The 18,876-nt window shown below is 42.2% G+C and overlaps 1 protein-coding gene across 1 annotated transcript; it reads right to left on the bottom strand.

Moving 5' to 3' along the window:
* Nucleotides 1-10,338: 10,338 nt before the first annotated feature.
* LSMEM1 (leucine rich single-pass membrane protein 1) lies at nucleotides 10,339-17,109 on the bottom strand. The gene is made up of 3 exons (XM_049641713.1): nucleotides 16,743-17,109; nucleotides 14,879-15,007; nucleotides 10,339-10,938 (listed from the first exon to the last, which is right to left on the bottom strand). Exons 1-3 carry the CDS (start codon nucleotides 16,864-16,866, stop codon nucleotides 10,808-10,810), a joined length of 384 nt encoding a protein of 127 aa, XP_049497670.1. The 5' UTR covers nucleotides 16,867-17,109; the 3' UTR covers nucleotides 10,339-10,807.
* Nucleotides 17,110-18,876: the final 1,767 nt, after the last annotated feature.

Raw genomic sequence — 18,876 nt, 5'->3', positions numbered from 1 at the left:
ACATCTAAAATTACAGATAAATCTAGAGAGAGAGTAACACAAGAACAAGGACCATCCATTCAACTCTTTGCTCTGCAAGACCTCTCCTTCTGTCATACCTGCCAAGTGAGCTTTCCCCAGTCATCCTTCCCCAAAATAATAAGCACAAGGACAATGGATTCCTCCACAGAGGTCACTATGTGTTAATAAAGTCTTTCTTTGGTCAAGTGATACCTCTAATCTTTCCAGATTAAATCACATTTGTTCTTGCAGAATCCACACTCTGTTTCTGGTGAGTAAAGAACTACATTGGTAGAAAGGAGAGCAGGCCTGCAAGGCCTAAGATATTAAAGATTCCTTATCCCAAAATAGTATTAATAAGTAAGAAGTTGTAAGAAATACACATGCACATAAATATATTCTTATAGCTACAAACTTTGATTTATATATGCAAAAAGTCCCCCTCTGTGCCAGACACTGTCAGGCACTGGGGATTCAAGGATGAATAGAGCAAAGTTTCTAACCTTATGGCAGTTATTGTCCAGTCATATTAAATGTGTTCAGTTTATTTAAGTCCAGATACTGAACAGGCAGTTCGTTCTTTATCTGAAGCACAGTAAAAAGATCTGGATTGAACAGATATATGGAAATCATCTATATATAAATGGCATATGAAACCATAAAATAAGCTAACCCAGAAATAGCATGTAGAGACAGAAGAACAGTGGGCAAAGCCCCAGGGAATGGCAACTTTCAAGAGGGAGGCAGAGCAAGAGGGGCCTTGAATGGAAATAGAATGGAAACCCCAGGAGTATAGAAGGAAAATCAGGAGAGTGTTAACCCAGAGATCAAGGGAGTAAACAGTTTCATGAAAGGAATGATCAACAATGTCAACTCCAACAAGAAGGTCCACTAAGAAAAGGTTTGAGAAATGAGCATTGGATCTACCAATGAGGTCATCTGTTATTAAACCTTAGCAAGGACAGTTTCCACAGATAGGTAGAGGTGAATGTCCAGTTGCAGTGGACTATAAAGAATGGACATGAGATCCAACTATAAAAGACAACGGGCGGAGCCCACCATTTTGAGAGTTCCAGACAAAAAGGAGAGTCAGAAACAAGGCAGTGGCTAGAGGAGATATCAGGAGAAGTATTTATTAGGAAAGGAGAGACTTAAATGGGTATCAGCCAGAAGAGGAGCTAGTGGAAAGGGACAGAATGACTACAGAGAGCAAGCTCCCAGGTTAGAAAAAGAGACTGAGATCAAGGACAGAAGGCAGTGCAGTGCACACTGATCTGAATCTTGAGGAAAAGCCACAGATGGGGTGAGGTTGTAGGTAGGCCTGTAGAGATACAAGACAGTCATTCAGAGAAATTCTCCTGATGGCTTCAGTATTCTCTCTGAAGGTAGGGCAAGCAACCAACCCAGTTTCCTGGGAACAGAAGGCTTTCTTAGGACAGTTGGTCAGCCTATTGTCTGCTCGAGGGCATGCCTTCCCTCCCCCGCCAAACCTTTCCAGCTCTTATTCTCAGGGTCACAGAATTTGGGTTATGCCCCAAATGGTTATGCCTTTTGTCATAACCATGTGTGGTAATCATATCTTCCCACTTAGGAGTAAGCTCCATGAGGGTGGCATGTCTGCCTGGTGAAAAGACACGGAGTTTGATAAATTCTTACTGCTTTGTAGAGAGATACTTCCCAAAAGACCTGAAATAAGGTTACCCTGTGCAGACCTTCCTAAAAGTGAGATCAGAGAATTTGCCAAAATTCAAAAAAACTATGAACCCCTCACCAGAGCTAGGAGAAAATTCCTTGGCATCGAACCCTGCTCTCACCTTTTTGCTGTAAATAAGAAAAATAACAGCCACCCTCCTTAATTAAATGTTCCAAGTACTAGGCATCATTTTGTCCAATTATTACAGCAACCTTATTAGGTAGGATTATTCCCATTCTATTAGTAAATGACCAAAGCTCAGAAAAGGTAAGTAATTTAGCCAAGGTCACACAGCTGGTGAGCAGCAGAACCAGATTCAAAGGTAGGTTCTTCATCTCCAAACCACACATTCTTCACCTCCGTCTAGGTGGCCTTCTAGCCTAATAGCCATTTCCCCCAGACGTAAGCTCTCAGCTGTTCTATGTCCAATATAACCATTCACTGTCCCTTGGATATCACACACTGGATTTTAGCTCTTGCCTTCTTTCCTCCCTTCAAAGTGACCTCCTTCCTCTGAAATAACCTACTGCCACCAGGTGTCCCTCCTCTCCTGTTAGTGAGCACCACTTTGTTCTAATTGCAAATCAAGCAATGCAAGCAAACTGGAAAGACTTCCTAGCTTAATTCAATTACACAAATTCACATTATTGAGCAATATGCTTTCCCCTGAGGAAGCCCAGATGAAAGAGTCAAGAAAACACAAGTACATAATGACAAGGCAAAATCTGAGTGGTTCAGATGAAGTTCTAGGTTCAAAGGAGGAACAGATTGCATCAAGTTGATGAAAGATTCCTTTGTGACTTCTACAAGTAATATGGAAAGAACCTAGGTTTTCTACCATCTGTACTGAAGGTTTAAAAATAGGTCCTAGATTGTACCTCAAAGGCTACCTAATGTCTTTTCTTCCTTGTTTATTTCTGAGTCTATAAGAAACCATTTTTGAGCCCTTGGGTGATTCAGAAGTTGACCCCAACTCATCAATATTAAAGAAGTTTGGGAGAGCAAGGATGTGGAATAGAATTATAATTTACTCTGTGGTGATATTTAAAACCACTTTAGGACATGGAAAACCAGACATTTTTAGCATTTGAGGAGCCATAATTAAAGTATTAACTGCTTTTTCCATTGTTTGGCCCCTTTGTTGCTCCCTTTGTTCATCAGACAATAAATGCTCTGTGGCTGCAGCTCTCCACATTCAGAAAGAATATTCCTGATGGAACAAGCCTGTTACAATCCATGTCTTTGAGGATTCATGCATGAATAATGCATTATGCTTTGAAATTTAAAAAGGGACATGAGAGTCAGAGGAAGCCAAAAAAAAACAAAGAAAAATTAGGATCATGACTTCCTTTCCCACAGCCCATGCCTTCTTATGTATCAGGGAAGACAGAACAGCCCATGTCTTCCTCCATCTGGGAAGACTTCAAGCACTGCCGCCTTGCAAGTGGGCTCCTCACTTCACACCATGGCTGCTTTCTCTGCCCTTATTCACCTTCACATCCTACTGCCCCCATTCCTGGTCTGAAAGCAAATGTCTACAGAAAAATCCTTAGTATTTTATTGGCAAGACCAACTTTGAAGGGAAGAAAGAAGTAAAGCAAAGCAAAGCAGAGCAAAAAGAAACAAAGGTACAAGTTTCCTGGGGCGCCTGGGTGGCTCAGTCGGTTAAGCGTCTGACTTCAGCTCAGGTCATGATCTCGCGGTCCGTGAGTTCAAGCCCCGCGTCGGGCTCTGTGCTGACAGCTCAGAGCCTGGAGCCTGTTTCAGATTCTGTGTCTCCCTCTCTCTGACCCTCCCCTGTTCATGCTCTGTCTCTCCCTGTCTCAAAAATAAATAAAACGTTAAAAAAATTTTTTTTAATAAAAAAGGTAGAAGTTTCTGGGAATTTCCTTCCAACCAGTTATGTGACTTCCTAGAGGTCCAGTTTGATTTCTTTTCGATGGTGGGGGACATTCAGGGGCAATACAAATTAACTCTTGCAAAGACAGAAAATTTAACTACACTTAAGACCAGTTGTACTGTCTTTGCAGTTTGAAGAGATGTATCGCGCTGAATTAACGGAGTCACTACTCATTCCCCACCGCTTGTTTTTGTTCCTCAGGTGCTCAGGACGGAATTCATCATTCACCTCACTTCATTGGCCATGACTATCACTGGTTTCAGTTAATCGTTGAATATTTTGGTATTCTCTTTCTTTTTTTTTTTATCTCACCACCTCTGTAGAGTTGTTTCTAAGTCAGGTATAACTGTTACATCAAGGAGGAGGGACATCTGACCATTCCTCAGCATTAATGCTAATCCCTAGGGAACATCCATATTCTGTCAAAGGACCCATACAATGTCTTCAGCTGAAGCTACTGAAGACAGGAGGTTCTCATTCAAAATGAAGACAAGGTGGACTCTGACGTAATGAGCATGGATGGGGCAAGGGCAGGGCCATTCTCACGAGCAGCCGCCAGCAGCACTATCTCAAGCAAAAATCTAAAATCTGAATCCTTTGTGTCTTTAGATCAAGATCAAAGACACAACATTTCAATGTATGTGAAGAGACAAACTGCTGGACAGTCTACCAGCCTGTTCAGGTTTTCAAGTCTCACATTTCAAGTAAGCCCATAGGTCATGCTATCACAAAGCTGCTACTATAAGAATAATCCTCTTCTGATCTCCTGGGGCAGGAAGTGGCTTCTCCTCAGGTGCCTTACCTTTCAGGGTTCCTGAGTTCTTACATCTGCTATCAGGAAAGCTTTCAAGGGCTCTTCAGAGCCCTTAAGAGGAATAGCCTCTTAACCTGGAGCCTAAGCCAAGTGCAGTTGAGAAGGTCTGAACATGGTGGGGGGTGGAGAGGAAGGAAATGAAAAGTACAAAGTGTTCTTCTTAAGACATTTGTGGGTCCTTTGACAAAAGATCATTAGTGTTCCCTGGAGATTAAAAATATTATCCAGGAGCACCTGGGTGGCTCAGTCAGTTAAGCATTTAACTCTTGATTTCAGCTCAGGTCATGTTCTCACAGTTGTGAGATTGAGCCCCGAGTCAAGCTCCATGCTGAGTGTGGAGCCTGCTTGACATTCTCTCCCTCTCTCCCTCTCTCTCTCTCTCTCTCTCTCTCTGCCTCCCTCCCCTCCACCTTGCCTCTCCCTCTCTCTGCCCATCTCCCACTCATGGTGTGTGTGTGTGTGTGTGTGTGTGTGTATTTGTGTCTCCCCCAAAATAAATTAATAAACACTTTAAAAAATATTATCCACAAATGATCATGTGGTCCCCCTTTTAAAAGTACAATTTATTAGCGAATTATAAACACTACAGAGCCTGAATAACTTATCAAATTTCCTGTTCTCACTGGAAGCAATACTCCTCTGTGTTACATAGGAGCATCCTAAAAATCAAGGAAATTGAGGAAGTGAAGAGAGGTCAAGACTACACTGTTACTCATGTGCAGGACCAGAATCCAAACCCAAGTTTACTCCAAATCCATGATCTACACAGCCACCAATCCAAACAGCGCCAGACCCATCATCACAGCAACTCTTTAAACACGTGAGCTTCCTATCCCACTCCCTGCCTTCTAGATCCAAATCTCTGAGAGTAGAGTCCAGGAATCAGGGGCTTTTTAAAGCCTCCCAGGTGCTCTCTCAATGGACACGCTGTGAACTGCTATCTCCTGTTTGTGGTTACAGGTCGATACTGGTTTCTTCCTCTTATTTGCACATTCTACCCTCCCCCCCCCCCACCATTTCCAGTGATTACAATTTACTTGTTCTGTAGACCAAATAGAAAACAAGAGAGTATTTTTAAGTATTTTTTTCAGGCTGAAGTAATCATCTAACCCATTTTTAAGAAATCAGTCTCCTCTTGTGATTAAAAAAAGAATGTAAAGAAACCAGCCAAGCCGTTAGCAATACAACGCATTAAATGCTTCCGTCTGTTTTCTCTGGCTATTCGTAATTTAAAAGTAAGAAACATGGGGGTGTTAACCAAACCTTTCAGTTCAGGGAACAAAGTTTCCTTAAGAAGTCTTAAATGCCAAGGCCTGCCAGAGTAAGACATTAGGACAGAGTATTAGAATCAGGTGCTGAAGTATTGCTATTATACGCAACTGACGTGGATTTATTTGAACAGTTGTTCCTCATAAAATCTTCATTCTTATCAAAATGCCCTCCATCCCCAACCAAAGGTAATGTCCCATCTGACTTCCCCAGGCTGGAAAATAATTGGTTCCTAACGTACCATATGACATAAGTGAGAAGCCAATTTGCAGAAGGAACCGCACTTTGGCTCCTCTTGGGTCCTCTGCAGCACCGGCTCAGAGAAGCCCAGCACAGCCCACACTACTGGGTACGGCATATACTCTCAATTCCCACTTGTTCCAGGGAATCAAGTTTGTTCTCACTTGCTTTTTCATCACGTGTTTAAACATCATTTTCACCTTCAAAAAAGTAGAATATCTCCATAATGTTTTCCCCATAAATTTTTTTTTACTGACAAGATTTTATCGTCACCAAGAATAAGGGGAAGCACAGGTGCCAATAAGAATATTTTCATTTTTCCTCTGTTTCAAAAAATACACTTCCTGACTCTGTGAAAAGATAGCTCCTGGTCCTTTCTCTTTTTCACAGCTTCTTTTGCACAAACTCATTCACAAAAGAGATAGATTGCCAATCTTTTCTGATCTCTCTTTTGCTCATCCTCGACTGAATTTAAATTGGGGTCATTACGTTAAGGTGGAATAAAACTATTTTATACACCCTAACTCAGAGAGGTCCTGTTTCCACTGCAATTATCTTTCTAAGCAATAACAGTGGGATAGAACACAATGTTTTGTGCCGTATTTCCGAAGACACCTCTGCATGACATGCACACCAATATTCTTCCCTTTTCCACAGGTTATTTTTAGTAAAACAATTGTTTTGTGTTATTTTTAACCCTCCAGGTTTGCTTTGTTCTTACCCAAAAGCCTTGCTTTGGAGATTGGTGTCCACTGGAAGAATCTCGGACAGATGACCTTGGTCTTTTCCGGAGAAATCAGTAATGTGTGTCCGCTCAATTGCAGCTCAGCAGCCACACTGGGAAGCTGGGGCCTCCTGGTTCCAGGTTACTCTGTGCCCCAGTGGCCTCCAGGTGTGAACAGCAGTGTGTGGTGGGAAGGGCTGGGCCAGGCTCACCTGCAGGTGGTTGTCAATGTAGAACAATTTGAGCAGGTGGTTGTCAATGTAGAACAATTTGAGCGGTATAGGAAGGTGAAATATAAAGTGCATGGCCCTGGGGGCAGAAGATGTGTATAATCCTTCCATCACAGTAGAGCCCACTGTCAGGAAAAAAAACTTCTCTCTTAGCCTCTTGTGAACACATACAGAGTCTAAAGAACGACACAAAATGTTCTTTTCCTATCATGGCAGGTCTCAGATCAGCTGTCTCTTCTGTTTCTTTTTGTCCTCCTTTGCCTCACATTAGTGTACCAGCTCCCTCCTGCCATTGAATCTTGTGGTCAGGTTATTAGTGCAGGACAGACAGATTTCTGGCTTCAACTCAGGTAGGCAAATGTGGATCCTTACGTTCTTCAGACTAGCTTATTTGGTAAACAATAAACCCTCCTGCGTTTATTGCTCACCTCTTATAGCACAGTAAGTTTTTTGCTAAAAAGCTCTTACCTTATCAGATGGGCCAGATGAGATAAGGATGCTATGGTCTTAAACAGTGCAGCAGAAAAAGTATTTTGGCTTTAAGTCCCAAAGATTTAATGTAGAGGTTTAACTGTAGTGGGTTATTTCCACTATACCATACTTACTACTTTAAACATTAGTAATAATTACAGTAACAGCTAGTAGTTACTTTCTTTCCGATAGCTTTAAGTCCTTTACCATCTCTTTTAAGCCTCCCAACACTACTAAGAAATAGATTTTATAATTATCCAATTTTGTTGATGAAGAATCAGAGGTTAATTTTCCCAAACCCATGGTAAATAGTGGCAGCAGAATTTGAACCAGGAAGCTGGGCTCCCCAGCCCCTGTCCCAGCTGCCATATTTGACTGCTACGTAGGCACAGGGTACCAAGTTTCAGTAATGCAAGATGAATACGTTCTCAAGACCTTATGTCCAGCATGGTGATGACAATCAACAAAACTGTATTGTATACCTGAAATTTGTTAAGAGGATAGATTTTAAATATTCTCACCCCCCCAAATCTGCCCCCAATACACAGATGGTGACTATACAGGTGATGAATATGTTAATTAGCTTAATTGCGGTGCTCATTGAACAATGCATACATATATCAAAACATCAAGTTGTATACCTTAAATATGTACAATTTTTATATGTCAATGATAGCTCAAGAAAGCTGTTGAAAAAGAAAGAAAAAACAGTTTCATTTAAAAAATTCTCCAAATGTTAACATGTACCATGGTTATTTTATACACACACACACACGCACACCTTTCTGAACCTTTTTGGGTTTGAAGACATGATGTCCCTTTGTCCTTAAATACTTCCATGTATGTTTCTTAAAAACAGGCCAGTCTCTTACATAATCATGATATAATTATTAAAATCAGGAAATGAACATTGACATAATACTATTATCTAATCTACAAACCTTATTCAGATTTTGCTAGTTGTTCCAATAACAGCCTTTATGGCAAATTAAAATCCCTGTGCTGAAGGAAAAAAAAAAAAAAGCCTACATGTGGACAAATAGCCACCCAACGTTTCAAAACAGGGTCAATGAGGGGTGGGGCGGGGCGCCTGGGTGGTTCATTCTGTTAAGCGTCTGACTTCGGCCAAGTCATGATCTTGGGGTTCATGAGTTCGAGCCCCATGTCTAGGCTCTGTGCTGACAGCTCAGAGCCTGGAGCCTGCTTCGAATTCTGTGTCTCCCTCTCTCTCTGCCCCTCCCCCACTCATGCTCTGTCTCTCTCTCTCTCTCTCTCTCTCTCTTTCAAAAAATGAATAAACATTTAAAAAAATTAAAAAAAAAAACAAAAAACAGGGTCAATGGAAATTGTTAATCTGTGAGGCCAAATATCAAGAGCTCTGGTGACTGGAGTTTTCCAGGCTGTGACCATGGCTCCATCCGTCTATGTTGTATAGACAGGCCAGTGCAGATTCCAAAGAACAGAGCCACAAAAGACAGGTGAAATGATTTATGAGACCCTACTTCATGCTATGAAAATTATAAATTTATTGGAATGAAGATCATTTGTTACTGGGCACAAAATACACCCACTGTAAATTGAAAGAAAAAAAAAAAAAAACATAACAAGTGCAAACAGATTCCAGGAAAGAAATGGGCATATATATATATATATATATATATATATGGTTTGCACACAGTACATATATATGTGCATATATATACACATATATGTGTATATATATATATATATATAATGCTTATTTATTTTGAGACAGAGAGTATGTGCATGAGTGTGAGTGGGTGAGGGACAGAGAGAGGGGGATAGAGACAGAATTTCAAGCTGTGCTCTCAGCACAGAGCCCCAGGCAGGGGTCAATCTTATGACTGTGGGATCATGACCTGAGCCGAAATCAAGAGTCAAATGCTTAACCAACTGAGCCACCTATGCTCCCCAGAAATGGGTAAATTTTTAAAAAGTTGTTGCTTCACTTCTTCTGTCATTTCTACAATAATGTTACAACAAATCCTGATAAATTATTTTGCTACAACCCATCAACAATTCAATAAGGATTTCCCAGTGAACACAAATTTTAGATTATTAACATAGCCTATATAGTGTTTATCAGTTTAAGAAAGTGAGTATCCAGGACAAACGTTTTTGAGTGCAAAAATGTGTAAGTAAAATGTCTTGTGTTATTTGATTATTTAGTGTTATAAAATGTATGTATGTGTATGTTTTTAACTTGGGGGTCAACTGACAGGTCTTTGACCAACCCAAAATGAAGAATCACAATACATTCATCAATAAACTTGTGCAATATATTTGTATTATATAAAAGATTTTCTAACATTGTGATTTTTGTAGTCAATTATTTATTATCATTATTATTATTATTATTAGAGAGAGAGAGAGAGAGAAAATCCCAAATAGACTCCATGCTCAATGAAGAGTCCAACGCAGGGCTTGATCTCAAGACCCTGGAATCATGACCTGAGCCAAAATCAAGAGTCAGATGCTTAACTTACTGAGCCACCCAGGGGTCCCAAGATTCATTTACTTTTTTAAGCTTATTTATATCACACCATGTCTTAGATCATAAACTGTATACATTACCTTTTGTGCTAAAACAGAGCAGGTTCCAAATATTCCAAATATACAATTTCCTACTATAGTTTAGTAATGACCACAAACCTATCAGGTTTCTTCAAAATTAATCAGCAGAACATTGAAGGAATTTTTTTTTCATGAGAAAGGAAGCCAACTAAGCTTATATAATTTATATATAACAATACATTCTGTTTGTTCCCAAATCAAACAGAAGTTCTTCTAAAGTAGATGGTTTGCACACAGTAAGAGCTCAATAAACATTAGTTGAATACATTAGTCTCTCTCTTTTGACCCCCACCCTACCATTACACATATAACTATTGCTAACAAATACCAGAAGGCAACTAGCTCTGAAATCCACCCACCCCCCTGTCCCTGGGGAAATAAGAGTCAAAGTTTAATCACCTGAGCAAATTTTCTTTTATTGAAAAGAGTTAACACCTGGTTCCCTTGAAAACACATACTTCAATGAAACCATGAGGCTGTCACAGGAATTCATAAAGATGCACGAGGCACCATGAACCTCACTGGCACAGGGAACTTGTTCTGGTGATGAAAGTCCTTTTGTAAAAGAAGTTGTATGTACAGAGCCAAATTCTCTGGCTTGCTATTGGTTCTCCTCCATAACGGCCACCCTTAACCCCAATAAAGCAGAAGGACACAGCATACAACGAGCCCTTTTTCTGGTTGCTATCCCCAAACCCCTTTGCCTTGGAGTCGCTCCCAACCCTACAGCATTAACTTGGCCCCAGGGTTGGGATCACTAACCAGATGGTCTGTTGCCTGCAGAAATGCGCATGCTCAGTTCATAAGCCCGTGCACACCCAATAAAGCGCGAAGCTCAGGTGCTGGCGGCTGCTTTTAGATGCTCATTTCTTTAGTTTTGTTCTGCGTCCAGTTGATTGAGTCGCTTTACAATCATGCTGTTGATTTTCTTAAGATCGTCTATGTCCTTTCCCTCAGCTGTTAGTCTTCTCGACACATCATCCATCTTGTTTCCAGTTTGAACTTCAAAACAGAAAACAGACTGTGTTACATTGATAGCCAGTGTGTTCCGTCGGGACCCGCTAGTGCCTTGTGTTGGTGCTTAGCCAAGTGCTGAAAGGCCCCCTTGGCAAGTCCCCTGCTCCAATAACCCACGCAGCCCACAAGCCCGGGAGAGAAATCGCCGAAGACTAAGGCTGTCTACCAAAGTGCATTACTTCTACAATTTATTGGGCCCAGCCTCGACTACCTTTGGCAGCTCCACACAGATTTTGGCTGAGAAACTTCACTGTGAGCCACCAAAGGAAACCACCAGCTAGTCTCATTGGGAGCATATCAGAGAAGTGATTGTTACATCGTCTTCTTAGAGCGCTCTTCTCCAGAGGTTTTTGGCTCCTCGTTGGGAAATGAGGTTTTCTGGGTTTCAGCCTATTTTGACATAGCTCTGCTGGTTCTGAATTACCAGTCCATAAATGAACATGTAGTAATTCCCCTCGGACCATCCTAAGAACAGAGACTGTATTTTCAAAATAAACAGAACTCTTGGCAACAAAATAAGCTATGGAGGTTACTCCATACTCATCAGAGGTTAAAATTTCCAGGAAATGCAGCAAAAAAATCCATACTTAATATTTGAGCTTCTTATTATTTCCATTTTAAGCAAGTTTTTTTTCCCCAACTAATGTTGCTGGTAGCATGCCACGAGGCTTAGTGGATAAACTAATGTGGGAAAGTAAACTAGATAGAAGAGCTTCCCCTTCCAGGCTTGGGACAAATGGTTGCCCAGAAGCTGCTTCTTCCCCATGTCTGCAAAACTATGCTGGATGAATTATGGTCTAAGACATGAAGGAAGGATCTTAATTGAGATTAACTACAGAGCCAGGCAGAAAAATCACTTGCTTCTGGGGAAAAATGTGAAACTGAAGTAAATTCATAACACATAATATCCTTTCCCCTCTTGGGAACCTCCTAGTGGAACATAAGTCAAACAGAGAAGGAAGCAGCAGCCGGGCTGGCTTGAGTGTGTTCCACGATACACTGATTCCAAATTAAATTCCAAAAAAGAAAAAGAGTTCCATGTGCAAAAATGTTAGAGAAAAATTTTGCACTGATCTGCCTCTTGGAAACTCACAAGAAGTAAAAAAAAAAACAATTTGAGCATTATCTAACTCAGCAATTATCAAACTCCTTTGACCATAGAATCCTTCTTCCCTCAGGCAACAACAACATCCCAGGAACCTAGTATTCTCTGGAATAGACTGCTTGGCCACTAGAATTTGTTACCAGAGGCATGTATAGTAATCTACTCTTGTAGCCCATTATTCCTTTTTAGGACAGAGATTATGACAAAAACATAAGGTCCAATGGTTTAATAAGAATGTAATCAAGTATAAAATAAGTCTTTTCCCTCTTACATAAAAATACCAGTTATAAAGAATACAGGTTCTTTCACGTCAGTGAAAAGACTACAAATTTGCACTAAATCCCACTGAGAGCAAAATGGTTTCTTTGTTAAAGATGAGCACAGGCCAAGTTCATTTCCAGAGGCCTGTGCCAACTCCACTCTGAGGTTGAGTTAAGGTCTGTCTGAAAACCACAGGAAGTCCTTGTTTTATTTCCTCAACATAGGCAATGGAGGGCAGGGAAGCTTTGGAGCCAGACAGGTCAGGGTTTGAATCTTGGTTCTGCCTCTGATTAGCAGGGTACACATGGAGAGGTACATTTCTAGGTCTTAGTCTCGCGTCAGTAAAATAGAAATACTAAATACTATCTTAAGAGGTAAAGATGTAAGATAATGAATTTATGTATCTGGCACAGAGCAATAGCCCAAAGAAAGACATTCTTCTTGGGGTGCCTGGGTGGCTCAGTCGGTTGAGCGGCCGACTTCGGCTCAGGTCATGATCTCACAGTCCGTGGGTTCGAGCCCCGGCTCTGTGCTGACAGCTCAGAGCCTGGAGCCTGTTTCGGATTCTGTGTCGCCCTCTCTCTGACCCTCCCCTGTTCATGCTCTGTCTCTCCCTGTCTCAAAAATAAATACGTTAAAAAATAAAAATTAAAAAAAAGACATTCTTCTTTGTTCATATCTTCTTTTTCTTTCTTCGTATGACTTTGCTCTCAACATAAAACACCAGCAGCAAATATAACATAAATCACATTTATACAAGAGGGGTATAATGACAGTAATAAAGTGCATGCTCTTTGAAGTCAGGCAGGAGTGTCTTTGGGCCCTGATTCGGCACTTATTAGTTGTGGACCTCAGGCACGGTGATTAACCGAAGCCTCAGTGTCAGCACCGGTAAAACCAGAATAATAGTAGATCGTACGACCTAGAGTTGTTACGAGGTTGTGAGCAAACAGACATCAAGTGTTACTTAGCACAGTGCCTGGGAAAATGAGTGCTCAATATATAGCACTTCTTATCATCATTACCTTTAACCTCATTACCCGTCGCTCCACAGAAGAGAGAAGTTCCTTTGGGTGGCTCTCCTGCCGATAGGGATATCTAAAATTTCCTGCTAGTTTAACTCGGTCATTACCCCATATGGGTGTGGCAGAATGATATTTGGAGCATTAATTTTTGTTGGTGTAACATTTCAGAACTCAGAGTAATGCATGGGCTTTTTCTGGCCCTGAAGATTCAGGAACAACCCACATTCAATGGACAGTCAGAGACAAGGGCACCATTATTGTAAGGATAGTTCCCATTGAAGCTTTTAAGTTGGAGAGGGCATGGACTGGGCCAGAGAGAAGCAGTTAAATATCCCACCTCCCCACGTGCCCTGACCCCAGGCTAGATAAAAAGCCAGAAGGAGAAGGGAGTTTGCGGAAGAGAAGGGGTCTGAGGCTGTAAAAGAGCCACACCCCCTGCCCACCTGTCTCCCCCCATCATCACCACCACTACCTCCTTTAATCCTGAATGAATTTAAATTAAAGGCCTTCCAAAGACATGGGCTCCACTTCTCACTGAAGATTTTTGAAGGCTACAAGGCCTGCAAAGCAGGAAAGGGCAGAAGAAATAAATGATGGTCCTCAGGACCCAGGGGAAAAGGCGTGGTTCAGGGCAGCAGGAAGCTGAAATAAATCCAGATAATGGCCCACAGAGGTTAGCTGAGAGAGAGAACCGATGGGTTTGAGGGGAGAGGGCAACCCACAGAAGGAAAGGACAGCACCCTGCCCCTGCCAAGGCAGAAAGGAGAGTGGCCCTGAGGCCTGGCGGGTCTCGCCATGTGGGACAGCCCAGCCACCACTCAATGGCAGAGGTCAGGCCCAGGCTGAGAGCAGGGAGGGCAGGTCGTCATACAGCCCGGGGGAGTGTCAAACAGGAAAGAAGCGGCCTCATCACCTCCCCAACACAGCCTCTGGGACCTTGCACAAGCCCTCAGTGCTTCCAATAGATTTCTGGGAAGTGAGAAAACCTGGGAAGGAGTTTGAAACCTGAATGTGACTCTATGGTAGAGACCTGAATTAATGGAGCAATTTTGTACTGGATTAAGAAAAACTAGAATCAACATTTGACAGCCAGGGACTCCCAAGTAAGAAAGGAAAGTTATAGAGACGCCTGGGTGGCTCAGTCAGTTCAGCATCTGACCCTTGATTTTGGCCTAGGTGGTGATCTCACGTCAGGCTCTGCTTTGTCAGCCTGGGATCCTCTCTCTCCCTCGCTCTCTTCCCCTCCCCCACTAATGTGCTTGTGTTTGCTCGCTCTCTCACGCTCACTCTCTAAAAATAAATAAACTTTAAAAAAAAAATAAAAGAAATTTATAGAAGTATTTAATGTCCTTGTTCATGAACTTGTGGCACTGTGGGCTTACGTCCCCAGAATCACAGGGTCAGGCACTTGCCGTCTGTCTTTCCAGTGTAGCAGCGATTGCCAAAAAGCATGGACTCCTCACAGGAGCAAAATTAAACAACCAGCAACAAAGTAAGAGCATTTAAGAAACGAGAACGTGTCAGTGGTACTCACCTATTAGAAAGATCACGAAGGAAACCAGTGCCAGACTGACAATCAGCACAATTATCAGCCCCATAAAAAATAGACTGTGACTTCCGTTTCCTGAGTTAGTGCCAACGTCTGGGATTTTCTCCTGGAGAGCTAACATGAAACAAACAAAAATACCTATGACAAAAACTCCTCAGGATCCACCTTGCCAGAAGAACTGAACAGTCCCCCACTGTTAAAGACCCGAGTAAGGGATACACCCGTTTTTCCCTGTGATCACCCTGGAAAGTGACTTATGTCATAGGAATGTCTTTGGACTTATGTCTTTGGTGCTCTTTGTGAATTTTTTACCTTCTTCATCCTTGGTAGTCAAAAAAATAAGCAGGGTTTAGCACTCTCCTTGGAAAGTTCTTTGAAGATGGTGTTAATACTGAAGAGGCAGGACGTGGGTTTTCTTTGGATGGGTAGGAGAGGATATGTGTGTTAAGCTTTCAGAGTGATGGAGACTGTATTGCCCTCTTCTCTGAAGTGACAGGGGAGTAAAATACAGCTGGCTGGGACACCTATGCTGAGTGGAAGGCTGAATGCTCTAGGGTATCTCCCAGAAATGCCTTTCACCATAGGAGTAAGTTAAGGTGACATCCATTTAAATAGAAAAATGGCCCGGATGTATCTGGGTTTCTCAGAGCTGTCTTTGGGATGAACCTGCTTGGCAAACAAGGTTCTTTTAAATGTTGTGCAGTTACACTGAGACTGCAAGTATGCTTATAAAGCAGCTAAAGCATGAAGTGTCTGCATTTGGCCATCATTTTGTAAGGCCTGTTTGCCTAGGAACACCCAAATTAAATTAAATAAGCACTGTAGGAACTTGGGGTCATGGAGACCATTAACTTCCTTTCTGTATTCTCTCCTACTTTGCATCGGTCCCACACACTGTGCTACTTGATAATAGCTAGGTGGGTGGCTTAGGTCCTGGGCCGTGTAAATACATCATGCGTCACCCCGCAACAACTTTTGCTTCCTAATCAAAGCAATGGCATAAGCTGGTACCCAAACACCTATTCCTGCGGAGACTTGACTGCAGTAGAAGCAGATGAAAGTCTGAACCCATTAAAATGAAGAAAAAAGCAAGACCTCAATTAGGATTTAGAAGGGGAATAATAGATATAAATTTGGAATTACCTGAGTTTAGAATGGGAATGGAACAAACGACTAGTAGAAAATTAAGGCCTGTGTTTGAAAGTCAGAGTTCAAGCTGGAAAAATGGGGCTCAGAATGATCTGAGAGAGCTCGTTCACAATATTTAGGGAACAAAGTACACATTTAGTATTTAGAGGATTTTTGTTTTGCCTTTCTCCTCCTTTTTTAACCCTTTAATTGGGACCATTTGTGATTTTTAAGTAGAAAATGAAGTTGACTTCATGCCCCCCCCAAAATTTAATGACTTCTTGAAATCTGGATGAATGTGTGGAGCATTTTCTCAGCAATGCACTACCAAGTAAGACTTCTCCTGGAAAGTGGGCACCACCGTGACCTGGCCGTGGTCTCTGGAAGGCACGACAGCAGCCAAGGGGGATGAGCAAACCTCTTGGAAGACCAGCACTGCAGTTTCCCTGCCCTTTCCAGGGAGAAACACTCCACAGAAACTTCTCAGAACTCTTGAAGACACATTCCAAATCTTGCTTAGGACCCAAGAAAGCCCATAAGCCTGTCAAATATTAAGAGAACTAACACAAAAGTTGACTAATAATAAAAAGCATTTCCAGCACTGAGCTGTTCCTAATGCCCACCCTGCCACCCACCACACCCACAGGTCCAGATTAGCCTTTACTATTTTTAGGGGGCCTAGAAGCCAGGAAGAGCCAGCAAGCCCGGGAGGCACACATACGGAGCAGATGCTGTGAGCCAGCAGGACAGAGGGTCAGTCTGTTTAAGTCATTTATGGAATCCACAATATAAAGCTTTCGATCTTCAGGCATGCCTCGAGAGCTGGTGTCCTGGGAATGATTCATAGTTCCTGGAAGAAAACACTGACACTAAACAGAAGGCCGGCTCTGGGAGCCCCACTGCACAAGAATCAGAGGCCACAGGAAGCTGGACAGGCACGGAAAGAACCACCCACATGCATTATTTCCAGCTGAAGGTCTAGAAAAGCTGCACTTGTCCAGAAGAAAATATTTCCCTTTGGGGACAACGTTGTACCTATTCTTTTTGCTTGGCTTGCCAGGAAGCTCAGACTCAATTGTGACACCCAATGTGAGCCCTTTATACCCTGCTTATCTGAATATCCTCTTTCCTTCTCCTCAGATTTCTTAATTCTCGCTATTTTCCCTGAGCCTGCTTTTTAATTTTGTAATTTATTTTATTTCATTAATTTTTTTAAGTTTTTATTTATTCATTTTGAGGGAGAGAGAGAGAGAGAGAGAGAGCACATGAGCATGAGTTGGAGAGGGGCAGAGAATGGAGAGAGAGAATCCTAAGAAAGCTCTGTGCGGACAGGGTGGAGCCCGATTTGGGGCTCAAACTCATGAAGAGTGAAACCATGAAATCGTGACTCCGGCTGAAGTAGGTTGCTTAACTGATTGAGCTGCCCAAGCTCACTGAGGTGCCGCAAGAAAACTATTTTAAGGGGCGCCTGGGTGGCGCAGTCGGTTAAGCGTCCGACTTCAGCCAGGTCACGATCTCACGGTCCGTGAGTTCGAGCCCCGCGTCAGGCTCTGGGCTGATGGCTCGGAGCCTGGAGCCTGTTTCCGATTCTGTGTCTCCCTCTCTCTCTGCTCCTCCCCCATTCATGCTCTGTCTCTCTCTGTCCCAAAAATAAAAAACGTTGAAAAAAAAATTAAAAAAAAAAAAAAAGAAAACTATTTTAAAATAAATTACAAAATTAGGGGCACCTGGGTGGCTCAGTCAGTTAAACATCCGACTTCAGCTCAGGTCATGATCTCACAGTTCATGGGTTCCAGCCCCGTGTGGAGCTCTGTGTTGACAGCTCAGAGCCTGGAGCCTGCTTCAGATTCTGTGTCTCCCTCTCTCTCTGCCCCTCCCCCACTTGTTCTCTGTCTCTGTCTCTCTCTCTTTCAAAAAATGAATAAAAATTGAAAAAATAAAATAGTTTTCTTTTATCACATTGTTTATATTCTGGTGAGATGCCTCAAATCCTTTGGACAAGAAAACTATGTATAAACATACGGAAAGGTAAAACTAAGCTAGTCGGCCTGTGGCCCAAAGACAGATTGTGAGAGGGCAAGAGAATATTACCACAAACCATCCTAATTGCATGAGGCTTTAAAACATAACTGCGATTTTTACATTCTCGCTCAATATGGTATATATGAGTCTCCACCTTACATGTATTCTTTAGCCATTAGATGCTGGCAGGGAGTCCTCAAGACAAAAATCTTCGCAGGCTAGGGTGCTATAAAGAGGAACCGCACAGCGGATTGGAGGCTAAACTCCAGGACGTCTGAGGGCTCTTTCCTCCGAATTTCCTTAGATTGAGGCCACTTCCATAGTAAAGAATTTTAAAACTGAGGTTGACATTTAAGGTAATATTTTCTGATGACAGCACTTCCAGCAAACCTGAAAAGCCCGAATGGGTTTCTTTATAAAGCCTGTTTTATTAGGTCTCTTCTAGCACAACAGAGAACGTGTGCCCTTTTAATTACATGAAATAAAGGGCTCTAGGAAGACAAATTCAAATTACCATCAAAACTGTCTCTTTCATGGTGGTCTCTCTTCATAAAATGAGTCCAATGGTGACATAGGGACTTTTTGATGTGAAAGGGACTGTAGACACGCTCTAGTCTGGCCCCCTCCTTCCCACAGAGGAGGAAATGGATGCTCAGCTGGTGAATGCCCAACACCACACATTTACTTACAGGCAGAGCTAGCCGGAAGCAGACCTCTTGCTTCAGAGTTCACTGTGTCTTCCCTTTCCTCTCCACATCCCTCCCTCACCCTCTTCTCCTTTTATTTTTTAATGCTTATTCATTTTTGAGAGACAGAGCCTGAGTGGGGGAGAG

This window comes from Panthera uncia, chromosome A2 (genome assembly GCF_023721935.1).
Source record: "Panthera uncia isolate 11264 chromosome A2, Puncia_PCG_1.0, whole genome shotgun sequence".
Taxonomy (NCBI): Eukaryota; Metazoa; Chordata; class Mammalia; order Carnivora; family Felidae; genus Panthera; species Panthera uncia.
Note: the sequence above shows the minus strand (reverse complement) of the source record. Positions and strands in the feature narration are given on the sequence as shown.

Coding starts and splice junctions, on each gene's coding strand:
- LSMEM1 (XM_049641713.1), bottom strand. CDS start 16,866: ATGAATCATTCCCAGGACACCAGCTCTCGAGGCATGCCTGAAGATCGA. Junction 15,008..16,742: donor TGGCTCACAGCATCTGCTCC/GTATGTGTGCCT, acceptor GTTTCATGTTAG/CTCTCCAGGAGAAAATCCCA. Junction 10,939..14,878: donor CTTCGTGATCTTTCTAATAG/GTGAGTACCACT, acceptor TCTGTTTTGAAG/TTCAAACTGGAAACAAGATG.